This window comes from Balaenoptera borealis, assembly GCF_965194805.1.
Source record: "Balaenoptera borealis genome assembly, chromosome: 16".
NCBI classification, from domain to species: domain Eukaryota; kingdom Metazoa; phylum Chordata; class Mammalia; order Artiodactyla; family Balaenopteridae; genus Balaenoptera; species Balaenoptera borealis.
In genome coordinates this window covers 37,863,748-37,877,560 of record NC_138872.1, presented here as the reverse complement: position 1 = coordinate 37,877,560, position 13,813 = coordinate 37,863,748, and the positions used below count along the sequence as shown (strand labels likewise).

At 36.6% G+C, this 13,813-nt stretch overlaps 3 protein-coding genes across 4 annotated transcripts; all 3 read left to right on the top strand.

The window, feature by feature from the left end:
- Positions 1-1,508: 1,508 nt before the first annotated feature.
- On the top strand, positions 1,509-1,718 carry LOC309612896 (uncharacterized protein; the record flags this gene model as incomplete). The annotated part of the gene is made up of 1 exon (XM_082359253.1): positions 1,509-1,718. One exon carries the CDS (start codon positions 1,509-1,511, stop codon positions 1,698-1,700), a length of 192 nt encoding a protein of 63 aa, XP_082215379.1. The 3' UTR covers positions 1,701-1,718.
- A 4,063-nt stretch (positions 1,719-5,781) lies between these two features.
- LOC309612898 (uncharacterized protein) lies at positions 5,782-6,148 on the top strand (the record flags this gene model as incomplete). Its single annotated transcript, XM_082359254.1, has 1 exon — positions 5,782-6,148. One exon carries the CDS (start codon positions 5,782-5,784, stop codon positions 5,941-5,943), a length of 162 nt encoding a protein of 53 aa, XP_082215380.1. The 3' UTR covers positions 5,944-6,148.
- Positions 6,149-6,162: 14 nt separating this feature from the next.
- On the top strand, positions 6,163-13,513 carry MKKS (MKKS centrosomal shuttling protein; the record flags this gene model as incomplete). Of its 2 annotated transcripts, none has more annotated exons than XM_082359091.1 (4): positions 6,163-7,147; positions 10,291-10,349; positions 11,266-11,376; positions 12,999-13,513. In XM_082359091.1, 4 exons carry the CDS (start codon positions 6,163-6,165, stop codon positions 13,437-13,439), a joined length of 1,596 nt encoding a protein of 531 aa, XP_082215217.1. In that variant the 3' UTR covers positions 13,440-13,513. The 2 variants fall into 2 exon arrangements, with proteins under 2 accessions (XP_082215217.1, XP_082215216.1); XM_082359090.1 differs by having other exon boundaries at positions 10,174-10,349.
- Positions 13,514-13,813: the final 300 nt, after the last annotated feature.

Below are 13,813 nucleotides of genomic sequence, written 5' to 3'. Positions count from 1 at the left end.
TTTAAGCTTAGCAACAAAGTTCTTATTAAATGTGAATTTGGACCTCAAAGAGAAATGGTTTCTAATGCTGGGAGTAATATATGTACATAGGCATAACTCTAAGCCTTCTGTTTTTCTAATATGTATATACAGAACACAGAGACAATTTAGGTATTTAGCTCATTAGTCCTGAATATTAATGTTAATTTAAAAGGGAAGGAATAAGTGAAAATTCTGTTCAGGCATTTTTCTAAAGGCATTCACACAAAATTACTGTAAGAAATTTTATGATACTGAAACTCATATACATGCAATTGAACCTAATTCTTAGTATATCCCATAGATGAAGGAGCAATCCTTATTGTCCTGTGCCCAGAAAGGAACTCGGAGAGCAGGTCCATTCATAGCATCACAAGTCTATAAGCTAATCACTAAAGCCTAGTGAGTGCCCTTAAGTGAAAAAGTATAAGGAGTCCAGTTGTACGGACTCAAGTTCCCAAACGCAGCGGATCATCAGAAACAGACTTCCTGGGCTACACTCCATGCTTTCCAAATCAAAGATAGAGCAAAAAAGACTGTTCTCAATACTACTGAGCTTTGAAACTCCAGGCAAGTTACTGGCCCCAATTTCTTCATGTAAACTGGATTGACAGTAACCCCTGCAGGGTATAGTTATTAGCGATAAGGGTAAACACTCTAAAATGCAGTGGTTCAGCACATAAGTGTGGAAGTGGCATTAATTCATAGAGTCCAAACCAAAAGTCTTTTGCTACGACTGGAATCCATGCACGACTCAGTCTCAGTTGAGACATCATCACTCACATCCTGTCAGAATGCAGAATCTGAATTCTTACTGCATATTTAAGGATTGCCATTCGATTCTTCTGTTAAAATTGTGACTAAATATATTTTTTTAAAAATCTAACTTCATTGTGGTTCAGAGAAAGTATAATTAATTATATAAAGAAAACCAAGGATCCCCAACCCCTGGGCCGTGGACCAGTACTGGTTCCGGGCCTGTTAGGAGCTGGGCCGCCCAGCAGGAGGTGAATAGCAGGCGAGGGAGCGAAGCTTCATCTGCCCGCTCCCCGTCGCTCGCACTACCTCCTGAACCATCTACCCCCCACCCCACCCCCGTCCGTGGAAAAATTGTCCTCCATGAAACCGGTCCCTGGTGCCAAGAAGGTTGGGGACCGCTGAAGTAAACGATTTGGATGCATGAGTGTTTCCAAAGATTCCAATGGCTTTCCCAGCAGGTAATGTTGCTCCTTTACAGTTGCTGGCTAAGCGTTTAGTATTGCTCTATAAGTTTCCCAAGCCTGATTTCCTGCCATCCCTTTAAGTCTACAATGTCTCTTTTTGTTAATTAACATTGCAATGTATTGTAACTAAAAACTTTTAACAGGCAGCGTTTATTAGAGTGCAATATTCTGCTTGTGGTGGTATATAGATGTAATTTGAGGGATTTTTTGTTTGTTTGTTTCTTTTAACTGTTGGCCTTTTCTTAGGTGCACTAATGCTGAAGCACTATGAGCTTTCAGAAGTTCTGGAGAGACTACAAAGTTCTGGTTGTTATGATACCTCTAGTTGGGCTCATACATTTGGGGTGGCACAGGATCAAAAGCAGCCCTGTCTTCCAAATTCCTAATAAGGATGACCTTCCTGAGCCAGACAGTCTGGCACCCACAAGTCCTGAGAAGAACCACATCCCAGGGGAATAGCAGACTTGAGCGCTTCAGGTGAGTTTGATTTAATGTGGTCAACCAAATGGCATGTTCCAACAATGGGAAACAATCTTTAAGAAAGTATAGGGCTCTGGCAATAAAAGCCTAAGTTGGTGAGTTAACCTGTTGTTTTTATTATGAGCCACTGGCAAAATATTATCCTACAGTTGCTTCTAGAAAATTTGGTTCCACAGAAAGCTTTGACACTTGCCTGAAAGGACAGTCAGTCCATTACTTGTCCTGCCCTTTTCACTAGCAGTGTCACCAGGATCATAATTGTGTCCAAAGGAGCAGTTTTTCCCCTGCCATAAATCCATGCCGCACTTACAAATCTGTAACTTGCAAAAGGTTCTTTTCTTTATTATTGTTCTCTGATTTTTCCAAGATAAATAAAACTAATTGTATTTATTCCTTAATATCTACAGTCAGCTCTCTGTACCCATAGGTTCCAAATCCACAGATTCAGTGAACCACGGACCAAAAATATTTTTTAAAATAATTCCAGAAAGTTCCAAAAAGCAACTACTTACATAGCATTTACATTGTATTAGGTATTATAAGTATTTTAGAGACGATTTAAAGTATCTGGGAGGATATGCCTATGTTATATGCAAATACCTCCCCATTTTATATAAGGGACTTGAGCATCTGCAGATTTTGGTATCCGAGGGGGGGGTCCTGGAACGAATCCCCCATGGCTACCAAAGAATGACTAATATTTTAGCTTCAAAGTAATTTGTTACTTTTCAGAGTCACTGAAATAAGAGCATATAGTAATATAATTCAGGTCTATAGACCCCTATCAATAATTCCCAAATCCAGAAAGTTCTAAAATCTAAAAGGTTTTGTCATAACTCCTTAGCTAGTTGATCTTAACTGACATGAGGCATTAATCTTTATTCCACTTAATATGAATATTTAGTTTCACTGCATAAATATTGTTGTATTTGATTATGAGTGTTATACTATATTATGATTATATTGATTCCGGGTGTTAAACACCATATTATTTTGATTTTGGGTGTTATACACTATACTGTGTTTCTAAAATCCAAGAAATAATGAATTATGAAACTCATTTGGCCGCAGATAGAGAGCTGTGACCCTACAATTGTGGAACATTTTCTATTTTAATATACCATTTTGACCTTCAGGTGAGTAATAATGTCCTAGTGGTTGAAGTACGTCAAAAGAATGTGCTGTATCTGTCCGTTATTTTTAAAAATTTTTACTTTTATTATGGAAAGTTGCAAACAAACCCCAAATAGAGAGAGAATAGTATATTCAACTCTATGGTATCCATCCCTCAACTTTAACAAACTATTAACATTTTACCAATCTCTTTTTATCTATCCCCTCCCTTTTTTTTTTTTTTATTGCTGGAATATTTTTAAGCAAGTCTCAGGTTTTGGTATGTATCTTTAACAGTGAGGATAAACACATACAACCACAAGTGTATTATGACACTGAAAAAATTAATGGTAACTCTTACTATTTAACTTTCAGTTCTAGCACAAAAGCATTCATACACCATACATGAGGGTGAGCCAATAAACTATTTACAAAATAGGCAGTGGGCTGGATATGGTCCATGGGCTATAATTTGCCAACCACTATGATGGTGTAGTCCATTACTTCATTAGGTGTTGCAAAATTATGCTGCTGAAATGCTATCATTTCTTCTCCATTTATTAGCTGGACCAACTTTGCCTCAACTATTCAGTTACCACTCAAAATGCATTTATACAGGAAAAGCAAGATATATGGTTTATTTCCCTTTATCAGTTTTTATAATATATTTGAATTATCTCAGTCTATTACTGTCAGTATTCTTTTTAATGCTTAAATTTTCCCATCTTAGATTCCCTCCAAGTTGACTCCTGTGTCGTTTTTTTTTTTTTCCTGTGCCCTTTGATATGATCCAAGTGATCTTTAATAACGTTATTACTTTTTGGCAGAAAAAAGTCCCCAGCTCATCTAGTTTATTTCTTGCCTCAGACCTAGAATCAGCCACTTCTCCAAAGAGCCCTGATTCCTTTTAGGAAAAAATTTTATGTGTTTATATTTCTTTAAATCATATTTTATAGCTCTGAATTTAGAATATAGTCATGTAGGTTTTAGTATTATTTAATTGTTATCCATCACTGCAAAAAGCCCATCTGCCAGGCCAGTGCATCCAGGAATAGTCAGGGCCATTCATGTAATGGTAACTTTTGGAATAATGGGTCACATTGTTAGGAAGAAAGAAATAGCTGAACTGACACTTCCAAACCTATGCTATAAGCCAGCCCTGTGTTACGTTTCTTTTTTTTTCAATTGTACCTTATTTTGTCTAGATCTAGACATAGGACCAGAAGTCAGCAAGTTTTGACATCGTAAAAATGATTTGGGAGTCACCAACACTCTTCCTTTCTCATTTTATAGAGATATTAGCCAAAAGATGTGGTTACTGGTCTCACTACCACAAGACTGTTAGAGGTGCCAATTTGGCATTCTACTTTTGAAAAGTCGCATGTCACTATTATGTATTGAAAAGTAACTAGAGAAATCACTTTATTAAGCACAGTCTCTGTTATGATTTGTGGTTTGTGTGTGTGTGTGTGTGTTGTAACGTGCAAATTTATGTATGGAAGTCACTAAGCTTTCATTTAAATGTATTTCACAGATTTTGCCAAATCTAAAATAACCTTTGAAATAATATTTAAGTACCTTTGTTGTTCCTTGCATAAGATGAACAGAAACTTTTTTTCCTCCTCGTGCTATAAAAAGAGATGACTATAGCTTTATCATTGCAGGGAGAAAGCTGGCCATCATTGCTTTCACTTTATTTGGGCCCAGTTGCCATGGTTACAGCCCTTTAACTAAATTGGGAGGAGTGGTAACCAAAAGAACACTTTGCATAGCATTCCCTTGTTCTCTTCACATCTTCTTTGCACATCTTCAAATCACCTTTTTGGTCTGTATCGTATTGTGCCATAGACAGCTCTGGGTAGTACTGTAGTCTGAGTAGTTCAATTAGTTTTATTTGTGCTAAACACTGTCCAGTGGTTAGCGTGGTTAGCATATTCCTGAAAATAACTAATAATTGGCTGAACCTTTACCTTCAAAGCACCAAGCCTCAACAGATAAGGTCTATGACCTGAGATTTTTATCCTTTCCACATATTATTATAGTATCAGAATTTTATGCCTCAGGCACGCTTCTTCCAACCTCATTAAGGAAACTAGTACAAGCGCTAGCACACTTGGTAAATGATAGCATTTTATATTATTTACACTCTTTGAGATCACATTGCAAATCAGATCCTATTTATCTCCTTGTCATCCAGCACACTCCCTGGCTTTTGTATTTATTGTCATTAGCCAAAATTTGGGGGATGGTTAGATATAGGACATCAAAACTGAAAATCATTGATTGATCGGGTAAAACTACAGAGAACTGCTCTGACTTTAGCCAAATATTTAAAATTAAAACATTGTTTATTCTTTGGTAAATGTGTTGTGTAGATTTGTCTAGCTAGATGTAGACTGTACATTAGAGAGTGTCTGTATTAGGAATCCTAACAGTTATCTCATTTTCATAATTATTTATAAACAGGATTTGATATAAATGCACTTGTATTCACACCTAAGATTTCCAAGCAAACGAAAGTTAGAGAAGAAACAACACTAGATCTTGATGTAAGAGAATAAAAACATTTGGGACTCAGAGACCAAATTCTATGAGTTTCACATGGCATTTGTCTTCTAGAAGCATATCATATTTGAATAACTGTACTGTAAGCTTTCTCGCTGTGTTACTGTGCATTCCAAAATTATTAAAATATCAGTACTTTTTCTTGTAGGGATTCATTGAAGAATAAAGAAATGAATGTTTAGTCTAAGTTGATTTACATTTCTCATTTTTGGGGGTTTGCGCCAGTGGGTAGTTCCTTTTTCTAAAGAAGGAGCAGAGCATTAAAAGTAATTACTAAACTATAATCTATTAAATGTTTTGGAATTATTTCTCTAAAATGTTTTATTTTTATTTCTTATAGAAAGAAGCAGCTTTGAGTCTGAGCTTGAGTTTGAAAGAAGAAATGAAAAATAGCAATTGGATCAGAAAGAACTGGCTTCTTGTAGCTGGGATTTCCTTCACACGCATCCATCTCGGAACATATCTTATACAGAGAGCTGCAAAACAATCTGTAAAGTCTCAGTCTGAAGGCAAACAAAAGAGTTTGAATAATGAACTAAAATAAATATTTGGAATTACTAATATGTCATTACACCATTACGTGCCGATTAGTATCGTAAGCATGGAGCTAAGTATTTAATTTTATAGCCACAACGCTGTATATTCGGACTTTCCTTCCTGAAGGATAATCTTGTTAACTGTTGAAACCCACCACAATACAATAAATAGAAAACTCTGGTTAACAAAATAAAAGCTGTCTTCACAAATTACCACCTGAAGTAAGATGTCTCGTTTAGAAGCTAAAAAGCCCTCATTCTGTAGAAGTGAACCACTGACAAGCGAACGAGTGAGGGCCACCCTCTCTGTCTTGAAAGGCATCGTCACATCGTGCTATGGGCCGGCAGGCAGGCTGAAGCAGCTGCACAACGGCCTGGGGGGCTCTGTGTGCACAACCTCCCAGTCGGCAGCCCTCCTCGCCAACCTGCCAGTCACCCATCCCATTTTAAAGATACTGACAACTTCTGTGCAGAATCACGTGTCCTGCTTCAGTGACGGCGGCTTATTCACAGCCATTCTTTGCTGCAACTTAGTTGAAAATGTTCAGAGAATAGGTTTGACACCCACCACTGTCATTAAGTTAAATAAGCAGCTTTTGAGCCTCTGCACCAGTTACCTAAAATCCGAGGCCTGTGGTTGTCGAATCCCAGTCAACTTCAGTAGCACTCAGATCCTCCTCTGTTTGGTGCGCAGTATATTAACAAGTAAACCTGCCTGTATGCTCACCACAAAGGAAATCGACCATATCAGTACTTTGATTCTGAGAGCCTTTCTGCTTATAATTCCAGAAAATGCCCAAGACCACATCATTTTAGGAAAGAGTATAATTGTCCCTTTAAAACGTCAAAGAGTTATAGATTCTACTGTGTTACCTGGAATACTTATTGAAATATCAGAAGTTCAATTGATGAAGATATTACCTATCAAAAAATCAGATTCCTTCAAGGTGGCACTCTTTTGTGTGTCTTTATCCGGAGACCTTTCTGATACTGGAGAAGGAAATGTGGTGGTGAGTTACGGAGTTTCTCTTGAAAATGCAGTCCTGGACCAGTTGCTTAACCTAGGAAGGCAGCTAGTTAGTGATCATGTAGATCTCGTCTTGTGCCAAAAAGTTATACACCCATCTTTGAAGCAGTTTTTCAGAACGCATCATGTTATTGCTGTAGACAGAGTTGGAGTGGCTGTGATGGAACCCCTGAGTAAAGTGACAGGTAAAAAGCACTCTCAGCTTTTGCCCCTTATGGTTAATAAATCACACTTCTTTCGAGTGAAGACATTCTTGGTGTGTGTCACTGTTAACATCTTGAACAATCTGAGAAGCCGCCAACCTCACTGTGTGTGTATCATTTCTGGCAGCAAAGGTTGTTTCTGGAAAAGATCCTGCATTGTTCACTTATTAAAAATTGAGTGATGATGACTATTTTCTAGGTATTTTCCAGCCCCAAAATGTACTGCAGAGTCTGTCATAATCTAAAACTATTAACCCCCAAACATTTTACAGATTATTGAGAAATCTAACATTTTCATAATCACATGAAGTCTTTCATACTTTAAACAAAATTCTTCTACTTGAGTTTTACAAAGCTCTTAAGTCACATTGTATTCAGAAGGTAGTTTTGCAACTAGAATATTCACTTTTATCTAATTCCAACAAACAACTGTACTTCTGCCTAAATGGTGGTTCCTAATTAGGGGGTGGTGGTGTGTGTGTGTGTGTGTGTGCCCGCAGGCTAGCTTTAAATATCCCAATATCCCAAATATTTCCAGCTAGGCTCCTTGAGAGTTGGGATCATCTTTTAGTTTCAGTGCTTACAACAAGCCTGGTCCACAGTAGGGGTTCTAAAATGTTTGTTGAATTAACAATAATATGTTTATTAACATAGAGAATTATAACAGGCAGGAAATTCACCGTATTTCACAAACTCAGCAAAAAGAAGCAAATAGAAGGTTGGTAGTCACCTGCTAGAGCCAAAGAGAAATGACAGGCTGAAAAGTTCCTGATTTGAATCACTTTTCACTATCTCTTTAACTGCATTGACAACCTATCAGAAAGACAATCATTTCATTTGGATCAATTTCAATTCGTAAGTTATTAGACTTAAAAGTTTAAGTCTAATAAATTTTGTTAAAACTGTTAAAGTTGACTATTTTTAGTCTTATTATAAATCATCGAAAAGGAGAAGGATGAGTGCCAGTACTGAATCCCTAAGATCTCTGGGCTATTGCCCTGCCTCTGTAAGACTGTCAAATGATCGTTAGAGTGGAAATTGTTAAGAAATAACAGAAATCGTTCTTTGGAACTCATTGGTAATATTGTGGGTCAGACCCATATCCTTAAATATGTACTGGCTTTTCATGAGTCAGGTGATTACCAGTTGGGAATATTGAGTATTATAGATTATGTAGTCAGTTTTTAAACTGAAGCATTTTTCCATAGAAACAATATTATAAGTGGGCACTGGGTTTCCACACCAGCCCACAATTGATATTTGTCCCACTTGTAACTAGAACATGGTAGAACATGAACTGACCTATTTTGTTTGAAAATGGATATGAAAAGTTATGTGTTTTCCAAGTATTTGCAGTTGATTCTTTGTAGTGTTACCAAGTGTTATCAAGCAGTGTTATCAAGGAGTGTTATCAAGAGATTGCAGAGCTGCCAGTGGGATTGGGGAGAGTGCAAATGTTTTTTATAGACATGCCCTGCCCTGCTTCCCAAATTATGTATGTAACATTACGCAAAGCCAGGGCTGCAGTCTTGGATCTCGGGAGCAGAAACTTTTTGAGACACAAGGGAAAAGGGGGGGAAAAACTATACCAGGCCGATGGTTCCGGTAAACTAATAACAGGTGAAGTATCTTTGGGACCTAATCCATCTTCTCTGGTGTATCTAGGTTAACATTACCTCTTTTCTCCCCCTTCAAACAAAATTCCTCTTTACTGATGATCTAGGTTAAGTAATGGGGTTATTGTGCCTGGTTGACTGGTGGGTATGAAGCTTGTCATAGCTTACAGAACATTTTTAACATTTGGTTTGATTTATTTGTGAAATAGACGTGATTATCCCCATTTTACTCTCCTGTGGGAAAGCCCACCCAGAAGAGTTAAATGACTTGCTCCACATCAGAGGATAATCAGCAGGAAAGGGGATCCTCTCCTTACAAATTCTGTTGGTTCCACCCTTGAAATTATACAAGATGTAGAGTTTTGGGGTTTTTTCCTTAAATTTTATATCCCTCAAGTATTCCTTATTCTTTGAGACTTCAGAAGTAAAGAAGAAAGTCTATTCAAAGAAGTGAAATTGTTCATGATTGTTTTCTAGGTTTTTACAAAATTTTTGAGCTGCAAGTATTTTTAGACATAATTATTTTAATCCCATTAGTTTCAAAGAGGAAACTGGCCCAAGAAGGTACATTGCTAAGAGTTACAGTTTTAATCTTAAGACTTTAGTATTGTTACTCCTTATAGAAGGTTTGTGCCATTTCTTACATAACTACTACATTTAGAGATTTTTAGAAACCTTCAAGTCATCCTAACTTCTCATTTATTCATATTTTTATTAATTTATGTCTTGTAAAATTTTACTGTTTTACCTGTACAGGAAGGAGGGCAAATATAATCGAAGAATAACAAAATGAAATAAGAATGTCACATACTTTATTTTGGCATAATTTAGGTAGTTGTTTACATGCAAACAGTTGTTAGGCAAAAAGAAAAAAGAAAAAAATTCCTATATGTTCACTAAATGGAGCCCCAAAAGAATTCAACTACACAGCTATTTGCATAGCTTAATTTGTGTGTTTTAAGGTAAAGATCATAACACCTTTAAAAAATGGCCTGTCTCCTCACTTCATCCTCATTCCAGATTAGTGGGGTTGTTAATTTGGGGTCTCTGATCCCTGCACGGGCTTCCAGGGTTCCTGGACTTCCTGAAAATGTATGCAAAATTGTGTGCGTCTTTTTCTGGAGAGTACAAAATAGCTTCTAACATGTTCAAAGAAGTCTGTAAACCAAAAGCACCTCTGCTTTATTTGCATATGATTTTAATGACAGAATACTACTTATTTCATAGGTTTAAGAAGATGCATCTTATTTCTTTATCCTATATTTCATATCTTAAATGATATGCTTGTGGGACTTTTATATTGGCTAGGAATAAATATTATAATTGTAAATGATTGTATGCTCCATCTTTACTCATCCATTTTGTGTTTTCTAAACTTTTTTTAAAAAATAGGAACAAGGCCTATTGGTTCCTTGGACTCAATCTCTCCCAGTAGTTATGGAAGTGTGAAAGATTTGTGCACTGCAAAATTTGGCTTTAAACATTTTTTTCATATTATTCCTAATGAAGCAACTGTCTGCAGCTTGCTTCTCTGCAACAGAAATGACACAGCCTGGGATGAACTGAAGGTAAGTAATAAACTTTGAATTCCACGTCTAAGGGCTGAGGCAGGGATTAAATAATCACTCAGTGCTATAATTTTTTTTCACATCGGTGAGCTATGCTTTTTTTTTCTTCATAACTTCCCTAGGTTGTATAGAAAGCAAAAACAACAAAAATGTGAGAATTAAAATGACAAGTAAGTAAGCTGATTGAATTGCCTGTGATACTGCAGAAACTTGGCATGTTGCCTCATTATTTCTAGTATTTTACAAGCAATCTGAAAGTCCTTGATGGGGACTTTTCTTAAGAAATTAACTTGAATTGTGTACTTGTTGATGCTAATGTGTATGAATAATTCACTTAGCAATAGATTCCCCAGTTATACCCATCATCCACCTCTTAACAGCAATAACACATGCAGCTTTTATACAATGGAAGCGATGCCCTACGGCATTGGTCACAGACTTGAAGAATGCGTGCTCAAGGATCTATCCTTGGTGAATATTCAAGGTCTGTGTGTTTTTATTACTGCTTGGTTGGATCATTTCCATAGCAACTTGAAATACATTCTGTAGCATTTATACAGCTAAGTTATTTAGACTGAAATATTTTTTTGGTAGAAATATTTGCATACCTTGCTGATCCAGTTATTGTGTTTGTGAATCTCAATTTGAAGAGCTAAATGTATATGAAAGAGGGTATTAATCCAGACCGTGAAAACAAACATCTGGCTAAAGTATTTTCTTTCATCTCTTTATTATTTCATCTTTATTATTCCAAAATGTATTCATCACATGACAGCCTTAGTGACACCAGTTTTGTTCTTCTGCAATTAAAATCAGGCTCCTTGAGACCACTCTCTAAGTTGCCTTGAAAACGTGGTTATATTTCTTTGTGTTTCTCATGTCAATGTCGGATACTGGTGATTCGTTTCTTTTTTAGCTCACGTGTCAAACAGCACTGCATGCTTTGCAGTTAACAATCAAGGAACCATGTGTTTTATTAGGAGGTGGCTGTACTGAAACTCATTTGGCGGCATATATCAGACACAAGGTAGGTTAGATAGTCCTTAAATTATCTGAATTCTCAGCAACATTCATTTTATGAGATAATAAGCTAAATCATAATACTCTGGAGCCTTCAATGCTTAATTTCTCAGTAGTCTTGAAATCAAATATTGTATTTGAAAACACTTGAGGAAAATAACACTTGCAAATATAAGGTAATATCTTTATCACAGTGATTATTAATCCAGCCTTTTAGCAGGTGATCACATTCTTTGAGTACTGTGTCTACTGCCTGTTGAAATGAGCATTCTGTGAATGGGAGCTGTCATCTTAGAGAGCTCAACTGCTGTGGTACAGTAATAATTGATATTCACGATGAAAGTGTTGAGATTCTATAGAATACTTCAGTACCTTCTGGATCTTCAAGAAAAAACTTGATTTCATTTATTAAAGTGTGCTAATTATTAGACTCTATTATAATTTTTAAACTGGTATTCCTTTATGATATATTGATTCTATTAAATAGAATTGTTTTATTAATCTATGAAACTCCATTTCCTGACAGTAAATTTAGTGCATTGTAGTTCTTATTAATTATTTCATTAACACTGACCTACTCTATTTGAAAATGGATACAAGAATGTATGTGTTTTCCAAGTATTTGCAGTCGGCTGTTTGGTTAGTCAGGAGTGCAGAGCTCCCAGGGATGCCTGGGATTGGGTGTAAACATTTTTCATAGACATGCCTTGCCCTGCTTCCCCAAATAATTTAAAATCTGTTTGAGGATAAAGCCCATTCATGAAAAGTTATTGGAATTTACATTATGAAAAACAAAACCATTGCCAATCTATTGATGCTGAATGGACAATAACATGGTCTGCAAATGGGACTGAGGAAACTAGAATAAGTCTTTTGGAGAAGGAAGGTGTTTTGAGTAGGATTTTAAAGAAACAGTATAGCACTGAAAATGTGGGGAAAGAATATGCCATAGAGATGATCTCATCTGGTTCCAACCTCCTGGGCAAAAGGAAAAAGTGGTCACTGTTTTTAAGTAGTTAGGATATGGGTTTTTAACTATCATTCAAGTATGAGTTTGCTAATATATTACTTTTCCTGTCATGAAATTTCTAGGATAAACTTTTTAGAATGGTGGAAAAGAAGCAGTTCAAAGTTGTATAACCATGTCATTAAAGAGAAGAACAGTTATTTTTTAAACATTAATGTGAAAATGACACGTGCTTAAATGGTTTTTGTCTTAATAATAATACATGTATTCGCATTTTAAACAAATCTCAAACATTTGCCAAGCATAAATAAGTACTTCATCTGGGACATTAGTCTTCCGTAGGTTCCTCCCGGATGTACAGAAGCCTGTGATTCACATATTATACCTTGTCCTTCATGTATTAAGGAGGCAGTACTGGGCAGTCCTTCAGAATAAGTTGATGGTGGGGTTTATTCTGAGTCGTTCATTCTGATAACATGACTGGCAGCGAGCATTTTTACTACAGCAACCAGGTTAAGGGATTAGCCTGACCAGCTGGCCCATCCATGCCCTTTAGCCTTGTGCCAAACCCCTTAGTACTGTGTGAATAAGGGTTTGATCAAGTATTTTTCAGAAACATTTTTGTCATATTAATTGCTTTCAATGGTTTTGTTACTCTTTAGACACGTAGCGAGCCAGAAGGCATTCTTAGAGATGACGGATGTACCCAGACAGAACTCCAGCTGATCACTGAAGCATTCTGCAGCGCACTCGAATCCCTCGCTGGCTCTTTAGAACACGACGGAGGTGAAGTTCTCACTGACGGGAAGTATGGACACTTTTGGTCAGTTCAGGCTGATTCTCCCTCTGTTGTGAACTGGCCAGATTTGCTTTCAAGATGTGGCTGTGGACTGTACAGCAGCCAGGAAGAACTTAGCTGGTCCTTCTTAAGGAGTGCTCGTCCTCCTTTTGTGCCTCAAACCTGCCTTCCGTGTGAAGCCACGGACTCAGCCGGCAACCTGACGTTGGACTGTTTTACTGCAAAGCTTAGTGGCCTACAGGTGGCTGTGGAGACTGCCAATTTGATTTTGGATCTTGCATATGTCATTGAAGATAAAAACTGATGTAAGAGAATAGCATGTTTGTATTACAAAAAGAAAAACTAGTGACGTGTCAATAAAGAAAAATATTGAGTGTATGTGTTCTCTCTCAAAGACCTGTTCTGCATATTGGGATTGATGATTCATAAATTTATAGATTTACTTATTTAAGGAAAAAATAATTGATTCTTGAATACCACATTATTATACCACAGAATAATAAAAATATGAAGCATTGTTAAAGATATGGTAATCATCTAGCAGTTTCCACAGATACCACTGTACATTGTTCTACATTTCTGTTCTCGTTATTTTGACATCATTCTAAGAGCATAACAGAAAAATTTTTTAAATCCTATGTTCTTGTTCGGATATACTTATTACAGGTATTTTTTAGT